General features: G+C 42.9%; 2 protein-coding genes across 8 annotated transcripts in view; one reads left to right on the forward strand and one right to left on the reverse strand.

The window, feature by feature from the left end:
* Positions 1-221: 221 nt before the first annotated feature.
* Positions 222-15,762, reverse strand: OXSM (3-oxoacyl-ACP synthase, mitochondrial). 6 transcript variants are annotated; one of them, XM_066350856.1, is made up of 4 exons: positions 15,371-15,762; positions 5,183-5,383; positions 3,513-4,347; positions 222-1,485 (listed from the first exon to the last, which is right to left on the reverse strand). In XM_066350856.1, the coding sequence occupies exons 2-4, from the start codon at positions 5,262-5,264 to the stop codon at positions 1,083-1,085; spliced, it is 1,320 nt and encodes a 439-aa protein (XP_066206953.1). In that variant the 5' UTR covers positions 5,265-5,383; positions 15,371-15,762; the 3' UTR covers positions 222-1,082. The 6 variants fall into 6 exon arrangements, with proteins under 6 accessions (XP_066206953.1, XP_066206954.1, XP_066206952.1 ...); XM_066350857.1 differs by lacking the exon at positions 15,371-15,762 and adding an exon at positions 14,771-14,812; XM_066350852.1 differs by having other exon boundaries at positions 224-1,485; positions 3,513-4,633; positions 15,371-15,761.
* NGLY1 (N-glycanase 1) overlaps positions 15,116-21,203 on the forward strand; it is a 54,756-nt gene continuing 48,668 nt past the window's right edge. For both annotated transcript variants that reach the window (XM_066350846.1, XM_066350847.1), the window contains exon 1: positions 15,116-15,391. In XM_066350846.1, the coding sequence (XP_066206943.1) occupies positions 15,258-15,391 (134 nt within the window). In that variant the 5' untranslated portion in view covers positions 15,116-15,257. The remainder of the gene's footprint in view (positions 15,392-21,203) is intronic.

Below are 21,203 nucleotides of genomic sequence, written 5' to 3' on the forward strand. Positions count from 1 at the left end.
ATTTCATTCTGGTCTGTGAATGAGGTAACTACCCTGCTGTTGTGCAAAGACTACAGATATATCATCATTGGGTATATATAATAATTTAATACAGGAGTAGTCAACCTTTTTATACCTACCGCCCACTTTTGTATCTGTTAGTAGTAAAATTTTCTAACCGCCCACCAGTTCCACAGTAATGGTGATTTATGAAGTAGGGAAGTAACTTTACTTTATAAAATTTATAAAACAGAGTTACAGCAAGTTAAAGCATATAATAATAATTACTTAACAAGTACTTTATGTCGGATTTTCGCTAAGTTTGACAGAATAAATCTTTATAAAACGACTTACTATAGTTAAATCTTTTTATTTATACTTTGATCGCTTCGCTACCGCCCACCATGAAAGCTGAAACGCCCACTAGTGATTGACTACCACTGATTTAATACATCAGGGTGGTTAACTCTTTTGCATACCAGCATGAAATTGTCCACGGACCTGCAGTTAAAAACCATCAATCTATTCTAACCTGTGGTGGTGCAGTGGAAAAAGCGTCGACCTGGAACGCTGAGGTTGCCAGTTCAAAACCACAGGCTTGCCTGGTCAAGGCACATATGGGAGTTGATGCTTCCTGCTCCTCCCCCCACTTCTCTCTTTCTCTCTCTCTGTTCTCTAAAATGAATAAATGAAATCTTTACAAAAGAAAAAAGAAAACCACTGATCTAGCTTATAAGAAAAGCAGAGACCAGTGCTAATCTCATGGGGACCCTTTTGCCCCCCACCCCAGGAAACATTAAGCAATATCTACAGACATTTTTAGTTGTCACAGTTGGGGAACGGGCTGCTACCGCAATCCAGTGGGTAGAGGGTAGGATGGATGATATGGAGTACCTACCATGTGAAGGACAATTTTCTCCAACAAAGAATCATCCAGTCTAAGACATCAGTAGTGCCAGGACTGAGACACCCTGACACAGATAAAGGGTATCCAGATGCTGATATAGAAGTATATGCATTTATATAAACATAGAATTTCTCCACTTAATATAATTTGTTTATAACATTAAAAAAAATCAATGTTTAATTACCACCGATTTGTCCTACATGCCAGCAATACAAAGTGTTGCATTGGTACCACCAAAACCAAAAGAATTGGTGAGCGCAATATGTCTTTTCTCAGTTTTCCATTCCTGTGCCTTTAGTGGAACATAATTGAGATCAAATTCTGGTTCTGTACGATCCAGGTTTAAAGTAGGCGGTAGTTTCCGGTAATAACAAGCCAGAGCAGTGAACGCTGCCTCAGCCGCCCCTGCAGCTCCCAGCAGATGGCCCGTGGCTCCCTTCGTTGAGGAAACGGCAAGAGCATGGGCATGGTCTTTGAAAAGATGTTTGATAGCTCTGTTTTCAGCGGCATCTCCCAGCGGTGTGGAAGTAGCATGTGCGTTGACATAGGAAATCTCTTCAGGCCGTACATTTGCATCCTTTACGGCCGCAGCCATACATCTAATAGAGTAACAGGAAATTGATCAGAACCAAGTGTCATTTTAACATGGGCTTCATTATGTGCACGGCTTATGAGAAAGAACCATTCAAGTACACTGGATGAAAATAAACCTTTGTCTAACAACAGAACCCCATCTTGGATTACCATTTGTCTTAGAATGCCATCTGCTTGGGAATAATTAGTTACCCCCGGTACCCTGGACTGATTCATCACCAAGAGATAAACATATCAGCCTATGAATTTTATAATCTCTAACAAAATATATTTCCACTTATCCGAAATGACTTTTTCCCTTGGGGGAAAAAGAACACACTGATTCCAGCTAAAATACTACTTCTTCTAGGAATTTTTATCAGTGGGGGTTGTGTACCTGCGTGCATGCATGTGAATGGAGATTTAAAACGGGGAGAAAAAATTTATAACTATGTTAAAATTTTCTCTCTCATATTTAAATGTAAAACTTGGCATATGTCCCAATAATCTAAAAATGTCTGCACTATTACTTCAGTGTTTCAAATAACCTTTCAAAATCCTCTTTATTTTAGGCAGTAAGAATTCTAATAAATGAAGGTCAAAGCCAAGCCAAAAACAAACGAGTCCAAAAATAAAACATTTATACAGAAGAACCACTGAAAAGCTTATGGATGTCAACACTTTCTTTTTAATTTCCTGATCTCTGGGCTGCATATAATTTCCGTAAGAGGCAACTTACAATATAACATAAAGTGTACTGAAAGGTTTCATCTAAACATAACTATTTCTTCATCTAGCTGGCTACTTCACATTTCTAGTGCAAGCAACTACGCGCTAAGACTCAAAAGTATACTTCAAGGGTCAGTAAACTGTGGCCCTGGCCAGATGCCTGTTTCTGTAACTAGTTTCACTGGAATACACGCATTCATCTATGCACTGTTTATAAATGATTTTTCACTAGGAGGCAGAGTTGAGTAGTTGTCACAGACACTCTATGGTCCAAAAAGCCGAAAATATTTACTACTTGACCCTTTACAGAAAGGTTTGCCAATCCTTGGCTAATTTAACTGGTTACAATATAATATGATCTAAGCAGGCTAATCTATTATCTGACACATTAACAGGGATTTTTTCTTTTTAACTTAAATCACTATCTCTTCTATAACAACCAGCAACTTGCTTTTCCAAGTATGGTCCTGAGACCAGCAGCATTAACCTCACCTGGGAGCTTGTCAGAAATGCAGAAGCTCAAACGGCCCTAGGTCTACAGACTCAGACTTTGCATTTTAATAAGAACCCTGGATACTCAAAGGTTGGGAAGTGCCGATTTAATAACAGCAGAACCCTGCTGAAATGAAGCACAGACCAGACACATCTTTACTGTCCGAGTCTGATGAAGGGCCAGAGGAGGATTGTGGGAGGGAGCAGTCTGACATTTTTTAAGCATGACTGGAGGTATGAAAAGCCAGCAAAGACACATGTGGCCTTCTTCACAGCTTTTGACATTAAATAAAACTGAATTTTTGTAATAATTTTCAAATGCTTTCAAATACTTAAAACATGTTAAAGCAAAGAACTTAAAAACACTGTTTAGTCTGAAATGGAACAACAGATACCGTACACTAAGGTCAGATAGTACAATTTCACCTAATTTGACACGCTAATAAAATATCTATTTGAGTCTGACCAGGTGGTGGCACAGTGGATAGAGCATCAGACGGGGACATGGAGGACCCAGGTTCAAGACCCCGAGGTCACCAGCTTGAGTGCTGGCACATCTGGTTTGAGCAAAGCTCACCAGCTTGAGCCCAAGGTTGCTGGCTCAAGCAAGGGGTCACTCAGTCTGCTGTAGCCTCCCGGTCAAGGCACATATGGGAAGGCAATCAATGAACAACTAAGATGCCTCCACAAGGAGTTGATGCTTCTCATCTCTCTCCCTTCCTGTCTGTCTGTCCCTATCTGTCCCTCTCTCTGACTCTCTCTGTCTCTGTCACATACATACAAAAAATCTATTTGAATAAACAATTTGAATGAAGCGAAAAAAAGTATTTACCTTAAGGCACCTTCTCCTTCAGGATCGGGGGCGGTTATGTGACCAGCGTCACCTGAGAGTCCATAGCCCAAAACTTCTGCATAAATCCGGGCTCCTCTTTGAACAGCATGTTCATGTTCTTCCAGTACCAGCACAGCTGCACCTTCTCCCATTACAAAACCATCTCTCTTTGGATGAAATGGTCGACATGCCAATTTAGGATCAGAGTTTGTGCTCAGAGCCCGGGCTCTGGAGAACCCAGCAAGAGATAAGGGGCTAATGCAAGAATCCGTACCCCCAGCCAACATCACATCAGCATCACCATGGGCTATAAACCTGAACGAGTCTCCCACCGCATGAGCTCCTGTGGTACAGGCTGTAGACACTGCATGATTGGGGCCCCGCAGTTTATATCGAATGCTGACCTGACCTGCCGCCATATTGACCAGAATCTTAGGAACAAAGAATGGGCTGACTTTATTGTAACCTTTGGTCTGAAACATCAAAGCAGTTTCAGAAACAATTTCAAGAGGAATCATTCCCATGCCAATTGCAACACCAGTACTCCCTTGATCTGCTTCTGATTGAGGATGCCAGCCACAATCTTTCATGGCTAACTCCGCGGCCCCAATGGCCATAATGGTGGGAGAAGACATGGACTTGATATCTGATTTGGACACAAAGTTTTGTTCATTGAACTGACCTTCATCACAGCCTCTTGGCACATAAGCAGCAACACTGCAAGGGATATTCTTAAATTCTTCACCAACCAGTGAAACAATTCCACTCTCTCCTTGGATCAGGCGGTCCCAAACCAGTTCAGTTCCGACACCAAGAGGAGTCACTAAGCCAATGCCTGTAATGACAACCCGCCTGTGCAATCTGGGTGTTGGCACAGTTCCGAACAATCTCCTTTTAGTTCTTATTATTAATTGGTGACATAATCCTGAATATAGAAGATGAGGGTTTGTAATTTTTAGAATATTCTGTAAGCAGTTTGAAAACATGGTTGAGATTCAGATGATCAGAAACACACTCTGGTAACAGACCACAAAACGCCTGGTTGGTAATTTTGTCTAAATAGCTTCAAGGCCTAAGTAAGAAACAATAGCCGAGATGTTCATTCAGGTGTTAGGTGTCAGCTGTTAATAAGCACAGGGAAAATAGTGTTACATCAGCTAATATCACTAGACCACTTGTTAGGACTTAACTCCCTTTTTAGACTGTGGGCACCCTCAGACATTCCAAGACAAAGAGGTGAAATGATAATTCATTCAATTCACCACAGCAGAATCATACAATGAAAAATAGAAAGGCACTCTGAGCCTTATAATGGGCTGCAGGAAGAATCTTTTTTCAGGATTACCGAGGCCTCATTCTAAATAGCATTTCGGGTGTCAGTGGCACTCAACACAATTCAGGGTTTATTCTTTGAGATTGGAGTAAGTGGGCTTTGCTGATCTTCAAAACGTGGAGGTAACAGGGTTTAGGGGACAGCGGAGGCCATGGGCGGGGAGCAAAGAGGTGTGGCCAATCCCCCGCAGCGCCTCTCAATCACCATCACACACCGTAAGAAAGCGGTCGAGAGGAACAGAAGCCAGACCTCAGGTGATTAGACCCTATCCCTATCTAATCCCGACCCCATTTGGCGATGGAGAGGAGGAATAACCACAATAGCCAGCAGGCAATACCTTTAACTAGCCCTCCGGCCGCTCGCGCAGCCGCCGTCCTTGACGACAACACCCGCGTGCGCACGCGCAGGCGCGTGCGCATGGATGCCTTACTTCCGAGTCCCTACGGCCGGTTGTCCTTTCTCCGGGTCACTTTGGTGGAGGTCAAGACAGTGGGAGGCGCTGGGTTCGGTGACCTCGAGGAATCTCCTCTCTCGCGACCTTAGGAATGGAAAGTTAATCAAGAATGCGTACCTAACGGGATGAGATGGCATTTTTGCCCATCACAAAGGGCATTTGTTTTTGTCATGATAATGCTCACATGTTCCCCTGTTGTGGGAGAAAAAACAGTCATCATATTCTACTGGCCTCCTAGGACAGAAGGAAATTACTGTAGTCTTAAAGTAATTAATGTACCTTCTAGAGTTATTTACCATAGTAAAGAACTAAACAAAATGCCCAACACTAGAAAATGGGATATGTATTCTGTGGGTACATCTAAATGTGCAGCTATTTAAAATAATGTTCTAAATGAAGATAAATTTGGAAAGATGTTTAAACTATGATAGGATACACAAAGAAGTGTACATCCATTTTTTTTTTAAGGTCTGCAAACAAGGATGTATGATAGTTGTAATGTAATCTCCCCCTCCCCTTATTTTTGTTTAGCATTGTGGACTATATTTTATGCAATAAATAATGTTTCTGCAATAATAGTTACTTTTACTTTTGAAAAATTGTTGCTGGATCTGGAGCACTGCTCAAAATATCACACCCAATGTCTGACAAAAACAGAGACAACAGAAGAGGGTAGAAGTTTACTTCTCAGTGTCTGAAAAATTCAGTATCTTTATTTGCTCAGAGCTGGCTATGAATCTGTGAGTGGAAATATAATATGGAAATATTTTAAAGATTTTTTTTTTATTTATTCATCTGAGAAAGGAGAAAGAGAGACAGAGAGAAAGGGAGAGAAGCAGGAAGCATCGACTCCCATATGTGCCTTAACCAGGCAAGCCAGGGTTTCAAACCAGTGACCTCAGTGTTTCAGGTTTATGCTTTAGCCACTGCACCACCACAGGCCAGGCCTACGAAAATATTTTGAAAGGCAAGAAATCAGCAAGGTGGCCTTTAGATAACCATCTCTATTGCTCACAGGCCCTCCCAGTTTTGTTCTTTAAAGGATTGGCTATATAATCTGCATCTGAACCTCCCAACCTTTTTGCTTCTTTCTGGGCAATGTCTCTTGAAGTGATTGTTTCCAACTAGAGTGCTTGGCCTTTTTTTCCAGGTCCAGAGAAGAATCAGGGTCAAGTTTAGCTTTTCCTGGTTAGAACTGGGTTGAAATGGGTCTCGACATATCTTTTGTCTAACATAGTTCAGTGAAGCCCAGTATAATCTTTTTTTTTTTTTTTTTTTTTTTTTTTACAGAGACAGAGATAGAGTCAGAGAGAGGGATAGATAGGGACAGACAGACAGGAACGGAGAGAGATGAGAAGCATCAATCATTAGTTTTTTGTTGCAACACCTTAGATGTTCATTGATTGCTTTCTCATATGTGCCTTAACCGTGGGGCTACAGCAGACCAAGTAACCCCTTGCTCGAGCCAGCGACCTTAGGTCCAAGCTGGTAAGCTTTGCTCAAACCAGATGAGCCCGCGCTCAAGCTGGCGAGCTCGGGGTCTTGAACCTGGGTCCTCAGCATCCCAGTCCTATGCTCTATCCACTGCGCCACCGCCTGGTCAGACCCAGTATGATCTTAAATCATCCTTCACCCAATGTTCATTCAGTCACTTCTTAGCATGACTTCTACTCGATGATAGTTACTTTAAGATAAACACATGTAGTTATAACTTAAAACTTGATGAGAAATACCCAAACTTGTTCTTTTATTGTAATATTTTTAAATCATAGTGTGAAAAGACCTACAATTTTTTTTAAAGCCAAAGTCATATGAAACATAAGTTTTAATGTGCAGTTTTTTTCTTTTGTAATATCACAAAGTTATCTGGGATAAGAAGTGACAAATCAATTAAAATCGTGTTGAAAAGAATAAAATCACCTACAAAAGTAAAACCACAAAGGTCGTTTCATTTTCCATTTTACCTCTGATATCCTTTCCTTTCATTTTGAAAGGGGTGGGAAATTTCATATTTTCAAAGCTGTATAAGATTTAGTACCATATTCCTCGCTATATAACATCATGGTGTTTTCTTGTATCAAGATCTTCAGAGGCACTCCACTTTACCATAGCCTCCTGTTCAGACTTCTTAGGTTTACTTAAATATTTTGTAATCTTATTCCAAACTATCCAGATCGGGCTCCCATTCTCCATTAAAGACATTTCCATCCAGCAAAACTAACCTTCTCACTATTTTTGGATGGATTTAGCTTCTCCTTTTTCATCTTTGTTAACTGAGATTGTACTTTTCTTTTCATCAACATTATTTCTTTCTACCTTGTGCTAGAAGCTGGCATACAAAAATAATTATGACCTGTTCTTGCTTTCAAAAAGTTTATAGTCTAATAGAGGGAGACAGCCATGGAAGCATATGTGCAAATTACTGAAACATGGTATTACAGAAGAATATATTAGAATTATTAGCCTGACCTGTGGTGGTGCAGTGGATAAAGCATCTACCTGGAATGCTGAGGTCCCTGGTTTGAAAACCTGGGCTTGCCCGGTCAAGGTACATATGAGAAACAACTACTGTGAGTTGATGCTTCCTACTTCTCCCACCCCTTTCTTCCTCTCCTCCCTCTAAAATCAATAAATAAAATCTTTAAAAAGAATTATTATACCAGCACAAAAGGGACAAGTAGGTCAATGCTACCTTCCAAATTCAAGAATGTCTTCAAACAAGTAAATCCTTGAGCTGCACCTTGAAAATGAGATGCGTGTCTAGTAAATTGGGTGGGAAAGGGCACCCTGACAGGTGGAGTAGAATGAAGGCCTGGAGATGTGGTTATCTGACACAAACTACTAGTTCAGAATGACCAATATTGAATTTGAGGTATGAGACGACAAAACAACAGTGAAAGCAAGAGAGTAAAAGCAGGGGCCAATCCTAAATAGTCTCGGGTGTCATGTTGAAGATTTGGGAACAGATCCTTTACGTCAGAGATGGTAGACTGGCAGTCCTCGTCCAATTTGGACTGCAATCTTTTATTGAACCTGAATTCCTCTAGGAAATAGGTGGTAAACTTATTCCCTTCACCAGTGTCTCTATTACCCCTTTTTGTCTGAACAAAGCCACTTCATACATTGAAGTTATTTGCCTGGTTCTTGACATGATTTGACCTTAGAATGTGGACAAGGGTCAGCACAAGGAAACTTTTTCCAGAAAAATAACATGACCAAATGTGTACTTTAGAAAGATCAATGTTGCAGCAGTGTGCTTGGTGGATTTGCGGGATATGGGAAGGGACACAGGAAGACTTAAGACTGAATGATAGGTGATGAGGCCCTTAAGTAAAGTAATGGCGGAGAAGGGAGATACAGATGTTGAGAAAACATTGCTAGATGCTATCCCTGATTAAGTGTTGGGGGTTTCCGAGGTTGCTGGCTTGAGTGCATGTTCATATGGCTTGAATGTGGGCAAACCGGCTTGAGTACAGGGTTGTTGGCTTGAGCATGTGATCACAAGCATGACCCCATGATCGCTGGCTTGAGCCCAAAGGTCACTGGCTTGAGCAAGGGATCACTGGCTCAGCTGGAACACCCCCCCCCCCCAGGTCAAGGCACATATGAGAAAGCAATCATTGAACAACTAAGGTTCCACAACAAAGAATTGATGCTTCTTATCTCTCTCCCTTCCAGTCTGTCCCTGTCTGTCCTTCTCTCTCTCTCTCTCTCTCTAAAAGAAAAAAAAAGTGTAGGGGTTCTCCAACAGCTAGGAAATCCTCCCCTTCCTTGCCTCCTTAACCTCCAAATTTAAGGGTACTATTCAAAATTTTCTTTCATGAAACTGGCCCACAGTGACATTTTCCATCCTCTAAGCTAGTTCTCCAACTAGACTGTTCATTAAAATCACCGGAAGGGCTTTTTGCTGCACAGATTGCTAGTCCTCACCTTTAAAGATGGAGTTTGAGAATGACTTTCTGACAAGTTCCCTTATGCTGCTGGTGCTGCTGGTAAACACTGCTGTAAACTCGTTATGACTTCCCTGAAGCAGGGCCTGTGCTAACCAGAGCCTGGCATTTACTAGCACTTTATATTTTGTGAATGACTGATCTAAGGAATGAATGAATAAGCACATACAGACCACTTAGTGCACTTTTTACCAAATAGCTTTATTTTTCTTTTTATAATAACTTGTTTCAACTAAAAGGGCTAACTGTCTGTAATTTATTAGCATTTTGTCTTTCCTCCTTAAAAAGTTTCATGTCACCTATCTAAAACTACTTTGCACACAATAGGTGCTCAACAAATAATTGTTGATTAATCATTTAATGCAATAACATTGGTGAATCATCATACCAGTTCCTGGAAGGCTTCAGCCCCTTTCTTGCTGATGGTCTTTATTGAGTTCAGCATTTTATTTTTTATGATAAAACCAATAGTGGGGGAAGTGTAATGGGTTATTTTTTTCCTATTACATTTAAGAATAGTGCCACCATGTGTCGATTCTAAAGATGGTGTGCTTTAAAGCTAGAATTCTGAAAAATATTCATTATTTCAGAGCTACCCCCCCCAAAAAAAATCAAGTAAAAGAATGGAAGTTCAAAGTCGAATTAATACTAGAACATCCTTTAGTTGATTGAAGCAATAGTGGATATAAATAGATTAAGGGTAGCTTAATACATTCAATTTAAGTTCTAAAGGAAACTAAAGAATTTTTAACTGGACTTAAGTGGAAGAAGCAGATGGGGAAAATAATGAGTCAAAATCCCTTATAATAAATCACCTTAGTTAGCTTTCTAAATGGTGGTATCCAAGAGAAACTGTAATTACTCAAGAGTTTTAACAGATTAGTAATTTGGAAGGATTTAAATTTCAGGTGATTTCAAATAAACAAAATTCTGACTCACCTTGAAATAATTTCTACAATTTTATGAACTGTATAGTATTATCACAATAATTTAAGTCTATGATAGTACACTGTTTTTATTTTCCCCTTTGTTTTGGGGTTTTTTTTGTGTGTTTTTTCTGAAGTTGGAAACGGGAAGGCAGTCAGACAGACTCCCGCATGCGCCTGACCGGGATCCACCCAGCACGCCCACCAGGGGGCGATGCTCTGCCCATTTGGGGCACCGCTCTATTGCAATCAGAGCCATTCTAGCGCCTGAGGCAGAGGCCACAGAGCCATCCTCAGCGCCCAGGCCAACTTTGCTCCAATGGAGCCTCGGCTGCGGGAGGGGAAGAGAGAGACAGAGAGGAAGGAGAGGGGGAGGGTTGGAGAAGCAGATGGGCGCTTCTCCTGTGTACCCTGGCTGGGAATTGAACCCGGGACTCCTGCACGCCAGGCCGACGGTCTACCACTGAGCCAACCAGCCAGGGCCTAGTACACTGTGTTTTCACAGTGGTTGCAGGTTCCCCACAAAGTACTACAAGGTCATTATCTCTGTCAAGGTTATGGCTAAGGTGATGACATTCTGTCCCTCTAATACACACATACACACACACACACACACACACACACACACACACTCTCTCCTGCTTCAATTCTAGAGTATCACCACTTTGGTGGGGGTTTTTTGGTGAGAGACAGACAGATGGGGACAGACACACAGGAAGGGAGAGATAAGAAGCATCCACTCATAGTTGCAGCTCCTTAGTTGTTCATTGACTGCTTTCTCAGATGTGCCTTGACCAGGGGGCTCCAGCCAAGCCAGCAACCTTGGGCTTCAAGCAACTATGGGGTCATGTCTGTGATCTCACACTCAAGCCAACAACCCCGCACTCAAGCTGTTGAGCTCGAGCTCAAGCCAGTGACCTCCAGGTTTTGAACCTGGGTCCTCAGTGTCCCAAGCTGCTGCTCTATCCACTGTGCAACCATCTGGTCAGGTCACTTTAGTGTTTTGTATATATTGGATTTCCTCCTAAGATTTTACTTAAAATTTTTTAAAAAGTGTTGCTTTTAGCCTGACCTGTGGTGGTGCAGTGGATAAAGCGTCAACCTGGAAACACTGAGGTTGCTGGTTCAAAACCCTGGCTTGCCTAGTCAAGGCACATATGGGAGTTGATGCTTCCTGCTCCTCCCCTTCTTTCTTCTCTCTCTCTCTCCCCCCCCAAATGAATAAATAAAAATTATAAAAAAACAAACAAACACTTTTCTTCTAAAAAAAAAAAAAAAAAGTGTTGCTTTTAAAAAAATAAATGCCTGACCTGTGGTGGCGCAGTGGATAAAGCGTCGACCTGGAAATGCTGAGGTCGCCGGTTCGAAACCCTGGGCTTGCCTGGTCAAGACACGTATGGGAGTTGATGCTTCCAGCTCCTCCCCCCTGTCTCTCTCTGTCTCTCTCTCTCTCCTCTCTAAAATGAATAAATAAAAATTTTAAAAAAAATTAATAAAAAATAAAAAAATACCATACAGGTATAAGTATTTATTTACTTATTTTATTAGATTTTATTTATTCACTTTTAGAGAGAAAGGAGAGAAAGAGAGAGGAAGAGAAGGGGGGAGGAGCAGAAAGCATCAACTCCCATCATAGGTGCCTTGACAGGGCAAGCCCAGGATTCGAACTGGTGACCTCAGTGTTCCAGGTCGACGCTTTATCCACTGCGTCGCCACAGGTAAGGCTCCATAGAGTATTTAATAACCTTTTTACAGTTATTATAAGAATAAATAAGTATGCTGATGAAAAAAAGAAAAATTAAGAGGAATATAATTTGTGGTAGAAATACCTAGTTATTACCTCAGTCCCCCAACCTTCCATCATTTATAGCAGGGGTCTCAAACTCGCGGCCCACGGGCCGCATGCGGCCCGCCGAACAATTTTGTGCAGCCCGCAGACTAATCCACGAAGTTCAAAATATTTTGGATAAATTTAAGTAAGCCTAGGAGCCTACTTGTATTTTTCATTTCTCTAGCATCCTAGCTAGATATTAGCTTAGTTAACAGCAGTTGTGATGCGAACTACAGTTTCTGGTCGTTTTGTGACACTGAGTAAACTGCATGTACAATTGTGCTTGCTGTACTGATTTTTTTTTTGTTTTCAACTGCAGTGAAAAAAGTGTTGCGTAACAGTTGCCTTTTGTAGACCTAGTGCGGCCCGCTGAATGGCTGTGATCTTGCTCTGCGGCCCACATGCTGAGTTGAGTTTGAGACCCCTGATTTATAGGGTGGTACCCGGTCGGCTAGGGACTAAATTTCCCAGCCTCCCCTCCTTTTATCTAGATGGGGCTTCCTTTTTGCCAACAACATGGTAGAGAAAATGCTGTATATCCTTTCTGGGCTCATGTGGTTAAGCAGGTAGGCCTTTTTGTCCAATCACTAACTAAATGCAAGAGTCTCTATAAATCTGTCTATGGCAGAAGTTAGCAAACTACAGGTCAAATCTAGCAGGCTACCTGTTTTTGTAAATAAAGTTTCATTTGAACACTGACAAGCTCATATATTTTAAAGTATTGTTTATGGAACTACACGTGCAGAGACAATTAAATAGTTGAAAGAGAGCCTCTATGTCCACAAAGCCTTAAACATTTATTCTCTGGCCCTTTACAGAAAATATTTGACTTCTAGTTTTTGAAATGGAAGGAGCCTGGGTCCCTGAGTCATGACAGGGAGGAAGACTGTCCCATGACTAATGATACCTGTGTTTTTAAACTACCGTGTTTCTCCGAAAATAAACAATGTCTTATATTAATTTTTGCTCCTAAAGACATGCTACGTCTTATTTTCAGGGGATGTCTTACTTCTCCATGAACAAGAATTCACATTTATTGTTGAACAAAAAAATCAACATTTATTAAATATACTGTAGTCATGTCATCACAAACATCAGCATAACCATCCAAATTCTGAATTCATCAAGAATTTCTAGTGACTCTATTTCCATGTACAACAATCTACCCCAGGGGTCTCAAACTCAACTCAGCATGTGGGCCGCAGAGCAAGATCACAGCCATTCCGCGGGCCACACTAGGTCTACAAAAGGCAACTGTTACGCAACACTTTTCTCACTGCAGTTGAAAACAAAAAAAAAATCAGTACAACAAGCACAATCGTACATGCAGTTTACTCAGTGTCACAAAACGACCAGAAACTGTAGTTCGCATCACAACTGCTGTTAACTAAGCTACTATCTAGCTAGGATGCTAGATAAATGAAAAATACAAGTAGGCCCCTAGGCTTACTTAATTTTATCCAAAATATTTTGAACTTCGTGGATTAGTCTGCGGGCTGCACAAAATTGTTCGGCGGGTGGCCCGCCGGCCGCGAGTTTGAGACCCCTGATCTACCCTGTTTCACTGAAAATGAGACAGCGTCTTACATAGTATTAATTTTTGCTCCTAAAGATGCACTAGGTCTTATTTTCAGGGGAGGCCTTATATTTCTAAGCTTGAAAAAAATTGAACTAGGTCTTATTTTCGGGGGATGTCTTATTTTCAGGGAAACGGTATTTTGTGAGTAAGAAAGTTATTTCTTGTTTTGTCATTGAAATTTTTAGTTATAGCAGCTGGTAACATACTATCAGTTAAAAACACTGTCCTTGGAAGCTAGTCTGAAAACCTACATGTTTATTAAAAACTTCACACAGATATCTGGCAGAGGAACAGTAATTAAAGTAGATGGCATAGCTCAGGGCCTTGCTCATGGATACTGGAAGAATATTTCAAATTTTACAAGCAAACAAAAGATAAGTATCAAGAACAGTTAAAGAAGTTACTTAGGCAAGTAACGTCTCTTAAAAACATAAGGTCAAGACAAATATTTGTTGAGGTCAGGAAAGGTATTTCTGCAAAGAAGGGCATGGTAAGGCAGAGAATGGATTATAGAGGTTAGGATCTTCTAAAAGGACTAAAGGACACGGATCACATGATCTACCTACAGAGTCACAAAATAATACTTACCCTTACTATGAGGGATGTAGATTTTCACTGTCTTTCCTCTTCCCCCATTCTATTCTATTTTGTCCTTACTATGTATGTGTTTTATGCTGGTCACACCATAAGGTAAATTGAGTCCATAAAACACTACATTGCAACCTGCAGTTTGAAAAACTTCTTTAAAGAGCCACCATACTATTGGAGCCTGGACTTATACAAGAGATGTTCAAACATTCATCTAATTCTAGATAATAATTCAAATACTAGAAATCCAGCAGAGTTTTACAGACACTCGGTTGTTTTTGAACGTCTGCTGCTCCTTTCTGGAGTCCTGCACCACCGCTATCCAGGAAGGCCTACCGTCTTCGAGAAGGAAGCTGTAAGATTTTTATTCGTAGGAAAGCAGTGGTTGTAGGGATAGGGGGTTTCCCCACCTCCGAGGCGGGATTCTGAGCGCCCCGGGTTCCGAGCATCAGGTACCAGGCACCCCGCCAATCCTCCACAGCTCCCCTCCCCCACTCCACCTCCCCGGCACTGACCCTTTCGAATCAAAGCCCCTGACCCTTCCGGTCAAAATCCCTGACCGTCCCGCCACAGCCCCCAGCCCGCCAAGGCGAGTACCTGACCCTCGAGAACTGGCGCCCCCCAGCTCCTCCGCCCAAGACTCGCGGCCCCCCCACCGGCCGGGATGAAGACCCCTGCTCCTCCCGACCAACACGCGTCCCCGCAGGCTGAGCCCCCCCCCCCGCCCCGCCCACCGGGCCCCACCCGGGTCAAGCCCCCAGCCGCTCGGACCAAACCCCGCCCCTCCTGGCGGAACCCCCAGCCCCAGCCCCGCCCATCAGCTCGCCGCGCCCCCTCCGCTGGTCAAGCCCCAGCCCTTGTCGACCAAGCCCCGCCCTCCCGTGCGGCTTTGGCGCCCCCCCCCCAGCCCTTGCCGACCAAGCCCCGCCCCTCCGTGCGGCTTTCGCGCCCCCCCAGCCCGCGCTGCCGGCTCGCCGCCCCCCGCCCTGCCCCGCCGGCTCGCCGCAGCGGCGCCGCACGCCCAGGCGCCTGCTCAGTGCGGGACACGCGCACGAGGGGCGGCGACGGCCGCGGGCGCTCAAGCATGGCGGCGGCGGCGGCGCTTGGCAGCTCCTCGGACTCCGCGTCCCCGGCCGTGGCCGAGCTCTGCCAGAACACCCCGGAGACCTTTCTGGAGGCCTCCAAGCTGTTGCTCACCTACGCGGACAACATCCTCAGGTGCCCGGCTGCGCGATCCGACCGGCCTGCGGGGGCGGGCGGGGCGCGGCGCGGCGCCTGCTCGGCCTGGGTTTGGGGGCGTCCGGCCCGGCTCGACCCCGGCGGGCGGCGAGGTCGGGGGACCAGGGCGGGCTGCGGCTCCGGGGCAGGGGCCTGGAGAGCCGGCGGGCCTCACCCCGCTCGAGAAGAGGAAGTTTCTTTGCACTTGTGACTTGGCACCTGATGTCGGGGTGCTCGGGGCGAACTGGCAGCCCCGGGGATAGGGCAGGGCGAGGGGAAGGCGTGCCCCCAACACCTCCCTCCGATCCGCTGGTCTGGTCGAACAGTGTTTACAGGACCGGACGTAAACGGGAGCAACCTTTCGTTCCCACTGCCTGGATTTTTACGCAACGGGGTGCCTTCCTTTTCCATATTCTTATCAGAAGTTAGTCACTGATAAAATGTTTTCTTCTTAACATTTTGTGACTATCATAACATTAAACTGTTTCTAAACTGAAGTGCTTTCTTTTTCACTTTTCTATGGTCTTTTTTCTGTCCATTTTATTGCTCGAAACATTATTAACCGTATTACCTACAAGTTACAATTCTCATGTTATTGTCTGGATTCAACTTTCAAAATGATTCTTTAAATCAGAATTTGTGAAGATAATCACCTTGTTAAGACGAATTTCATTCTCTTGTGGACGAAAGTACAGCTCTAGAGCTGTAAGGGACCTTACAGATTTGGAGAATTGGGAGGCAAGTTGAATTACTCATTTTGAATGATTACCACCTCAACTCTTAGATCCTATGATGTGGTGTCTTTAGGAACGACAGGATGTGTGGGGGAGGAAATGGAACAGAGCTTCAGGTGCCAGGTGCTTTAGTATGTTGCCTCATGTATCAGGTTAGGATGATTATCTAGGTTCTCTGTACCCCCTCAGCCCCTGGTGCACTTGATCTATGTGGTGGCTATATGGTCAGGAAGTCTAAAAGGAAATCCCTCTCAGTTTCAGGTTATATAGATTTCGCGTGACCCAATTTCAGAGACATTAGTTACAAGTGCAGTGTTTTAAACTATAGCAGTTATAATAGTGTTCATATAGGCAACATTCATGATTTAAAAGTAAATGGAAGGAAAAACATAGCCCTTATTATGGGCTAGATGTTACATAGGGTGGAGTATGTGCACTATACACAGCCACACAATTGTGACCTATGGAGACTGGCTTCTTCCTCTGTGACCCTTTCTCAACTCATCTTCACCCCAAGCGGTTTCAGAGTGCCAGCATGCCAGTGGACTCTGCATGAGTTGCCGGGGTCCAGCCCCCGGGGGGGAATCCAGGGGTCCCACAGGAATCGGCACGAATCGAGTGAGAGAGCCGAATTCTTTTTTAGCTCATCTGCCAGGCATCTCTGCCAATGCCTAGTATAGCTTTATTTTTATACACTAAGTTATAATCACATGGTATGCAGAATACATTGAAGTTATAATTACATGGTATGCGGAATATATTGATTAACAGTTATTTTTGCTTTAATATGAGTAAATATTCCAGGAAAGGGTTAGTACATTTCTTTAAGCTATGAATCAGGTGGTAAGTCATTAAGTACAGTTATACAATAACGAGCGGCAGCAACAACAATATTGACGCAAGCTTCTAAAAAGACCCTGTTGATTCTATCTTACTTAGCAGCTTATTGTCTAGTAAAAGCTATGTTTGTCTACTATTTTTCATCTATTAGTAATCCCAACTGTTACTCCCAGAACATTCCACTACCTGAAGGCTAGGTATGTGAGAGGCTATGTGAGGAACGGAAAGTTTTTCTATTCTTTTATAATGAGTAAAGGACTGGGGGGGTTAAGTAATGGGTTGGGTTAAGGCTGAAAGGTGCTTTTGTGTTTAGTCTCTGAATCCTACCTATTCATAAGTCACAATCTATATTTTCCTAATAGGATTTCAAGAGGGAGTTTTTCTATAGATCTAGCCCCTTTTGGGGATATCATAGCCAGCCTCCTATGTCTATGGGCCTAGGTAAAGGTGTTTATAGACTTTTCTGTGGAATTCACACCCTCTGTCTCACTTCCATAGAAAATACTGGAAATCTACAGGGAAAGTACAGTGCTATTGTCCCTGTGCCATAAATGATAGCAAACACACTCCCCAGAGAAAAAGGGGGGGGGGGATAAAAAACCAAATGAATTCAAGAAGTTAAAGGGGGAAGTATCGTTGCACCTTTTCTTTGCTGTGACTGTGTCAACCAGCAGTTGTTGATCGGCTTCCTACAATGAATGAACTCATCGCTGAGTTCTCCAGAACCCATCAGCCCAGACCTCCCACTTGGAAGTCACCCAACTGCTTAAACCTCACTATTCAGAAAAGGGAGGTGGCATTATAATTAAAGATTTACTTCTGCTTTCAGTGCAAGGAAACCAAAAAATTCTAAGAGCAAGGTGTTTTGAGGAAAGAAAAACTTTTTCAGGCAAATAATGACTTGGCATCATAATTATCATTATGAATGTTCACCAAACTCACAAAGAAACTTGGCATGCTGTCAGTTCATGTTACAGTCATTAACTGGCTTGTGTTTCTGATCTTAAAAGTGTTTATCTAAAAAGGGAATTAGGAGTTTGGAGCTCATAGAGCTGGAGATGGTATGAAAAACTACCCTTTTTGGTTTGTCTTAAGTACTAGTATCATTCCTTGCCCTCATATTCTTAGAATTTAAACTCCTTCAGGTATGGGGATAGGAGGACACTTCTTCTTTCAAGTACAGTAACTTGTTAACCTCTTAATAAAAGCTTCAGATTTCTTATTTCTAGCCACACTACATTACAGAAACTTACTTGAGACTTGAGAACACCAAGGTTTTCTGTTCCTTCTGCTGTTTGGGGAAATCTGTTAGCTTTAGAGACAGGGCATGGTGTAAGTCAGGGGTCCCCAAACTACAGCCCGCGGGCCGCATGCAGCCCCCTGAGGCCATTTATCCAGCCCCTGCCGCACTTCCGGAAGGGGCACCTCTTTCATTGGTGGTCAGTGAGAGGAACATAGTTCCCATTGAAATACTGGTCAGTTTGTTGATTTAAATTTACTTGTTCTTTATTTTAAATATTGTATTTGTTCCTGTTTTTGTCTTTTTTTTACTTTAAAATAAGATATGTGCAGTGTGCATAGGGATTTTTTCATAGTTTTTTTTATAGTCCGGCCCTCCAATGGTCTGAGGGACAGTGAACTGGCCCCCTGTGTAAAAAGTTTGGGGACCCCTGGTGTAAGTGATGTCATGATAACCCTTGCCTGTTGGTCTGACATAGGATTTCATAGAATGAGACTGAAGTGAGAATTTCATTAGCAGGTTTTTGGGGGGGGCGGGGGATTGTTTATTTTTTAAGCAATGATACTTGTCACTACAACCAAGAGAAAATAATACTTTTGGCTAAGTTTTAAATTTCTGTTTTGGATGATGTTTATCCTATTCCCCAACTAAGACTTAAAACTAATGAAATTATAGACTAAAATATATGCTAATTTGCATGCACAGTAGGCAATGGATTTAAACCTTTTACCTTTTTTCAGTTCACTAACTTCTGATTTTTGTGTGTGTGTGACAGAGAAAGAGACGGAGATACAGATAGGGACAGACAGGAAGGGAGAGAGATGAGAAGCATCAGTTCTTAGTTGTGGCACCTTAGTTGTTCATTGATTGTTTTCTCATGTGTGCCTTGACCAGGGGGCTACAGCTGAGTGAGTGACCCCTTGCTCAAGTCAGAGACCTTGGGCTTCAAGCCAGTGACCTTTAGGCTCAAGCCAGCGACCATGAGGTCACATCTATGATTGCACACTCAAGTCAGCAACTCTGCACGCAAGCTGGTGAACCCACACTCAAACTGGCGACTTTGGGTTTTGAACCTGGGCCCTCTGCACCCCAGTCTGATGCTCTATCCACTGGGTCACTGCCTGGTCAGGCTAGTTCACTGACTTCTAAATAAAGATGGGTTGTCTTCAGTAATAGCTACTTTCTCAAAAATCTGTAATAGTTTTACTGGCATTCCATATAGGGTTTGTTAGAAAATTTGTCCGTTTTTTGTTTGTTTCAATTTGTTTATTAATTGATTTGAGAGAGAGAGGAAGGGACACAGAGAGAAACTGATATTTGTTCCACTTATCCATGCATTCACTGACTGATTCTTTTTTTTTTTTTTTTTTTTTTTTTTTTGAGAGAGAGAGAGAGAGACAGACAGAAAGGGAGAGAGATGAGAAACAACTTGTCATTGTGGCACTTTAATTCATTGATTGCTTCCCATACGTGCCTTGACGCGGAAGGTGGGGGCTTCAGCTGAGCCAGTGACCCCTTGCTCAAACCAGCGACCTTTGGCCTCAAGCCAGCAAGCATGGAACCATATCTATGACACCACGCTCAAGCCTTTGACCTCAGGGTTTCGAACCTGGGTCTTCTGTGTCCCAGGGTGACACTCTATCCACTGCGCCACCGAGTGGGTTTAACTCCCAGCCCACCATTTCCTAAAAGTGTGATTATAGGCAACTTATGTAAATTCTCTAGGCTTTAGTTTTCTCATTCTTAAAAGGAAAAAAATACCTAATAGGGTTGTTGCAAAAGATAGAAAAAGAAGACCTGGCACATATGCTATTTATTGTTGTTATTCAGTTTTTTGTGTTAAACAAGTACGTGTGTGTTTCCCTTGTTGTCAGCTGCAGAGAATACTAGAGTTAGTGTCAGAGATGGTTCCTAAGGCAGATAGATGTTTTTGAAAAGTTACATGTAACTCAGAATAACAGATTTTCAGAAAGACTATAAATTTTTTTTATCTGCCTGACCTGTGGTGACGCAGTAGATAGAGCGTTGACCTGGAATGCTGAGGTTGTTGGTTCGCGGCCCCAGGGTCGCTGGTTCGAGGCCCTGGGCTTGCTTGGTCAGGGCACATAGGAGAAGCACCTACAGATTGATGCTTCCCACTACTCCCCTTGCCTTTCTCTGTCTCGAATGAGACAGAGAAAAATAATAATGTTTAAAATGACCTACAAAGCAACTTTTTTAATTGGTAATAAAAATACAAGATTTTAGGATTTTAGGATGGAATCCAATGGACTTGATGTCTGACGATGGCCTTGTCGCCAAGGTCTCTAAGCCTTTGAGGGCCTCAGGGGCGGACTTTTGGCATCAGTCTGTGCTCAAGACTATGGCTGATTCTGCTCAACATATTTTAAAAGAGGAATATTTTGTTTGTAATTTTTATTTATTTATTTTTTTAGTGAGAGACAGATAAAGAGAGATAAGAAGCATCAATTCTTCATTGTGGTGCCTTAGGCGGGGGGGGGGAGGGCTCCAGCAGAGCGAGCAACCCCTCGCTCAAGCCAGCAACCCTGGACTCAAGCCAGCAATCTTGGGCTTCAAGTCAAAGACCTTTGGGCTCAAGCCAGTGACCATGGGGTCATGTCGATGATCCCATGCTCAAGCTGGCAATTAGACACTCAAGCCAGAAGAGCCCCCCTCAAGCCAGTGACCTTAGTGTTTCAAATGGGTTCTCTGTGTCCAGGCCGATGATCTATCCACTACGCCACTGCCTGGTCAGGTTGCAATTTGCTTTTAGTGAGAAAAACAGATAAATGATATATGAGGTCCATCCATGTTGTAAAAAGTTAGAAAATTGCTCACTAGAAACTAAAGAGGCAAATCTAAACTCTACAAAGCCTATAGCAAGGAAGTTTTATATCAACAGTTACTTTGAAACATGTATAAAAATAATAAGCTACATCAGAACAGTGGTGAAAGAGGGAAGAAAAACTAGAAAATGAAGCCCAGTGAAAGGCTTTGA

This window comes from Saccopteryx leptura, chromosome 10, assembly GCF_036850995.1.
Source record: "Saccopteryx leptura isolate mSacLep1 chromosome 10, mSacLep1_pri_phased_curated, whole genome shotgun sequence".
NCBI classification, from domain to species: Eukaryota; Metazoa; Chordata; class Mammalia; order Chiroptera; family Emballonuridae; genus Saccopteryx; species Saccopteryx leptura.

Bases quoted from the DNA above. Each gene is read 5' to 3' on its own strand.
- OXSM (XM_066350855.1), bottom strand. From the start codon at position 4,498: ATGTTTTCAAACTGCTTACAGAATATTCTAAAAATTACAAACCCTCAT. The intron at 1,486-3,512 runs GTAAATACTTTT...TTACTCTATTAG, and splicing joins GAAGGAGAAGGTGCCTTAAG to ATGTATGGCTGCGGCCGTAA.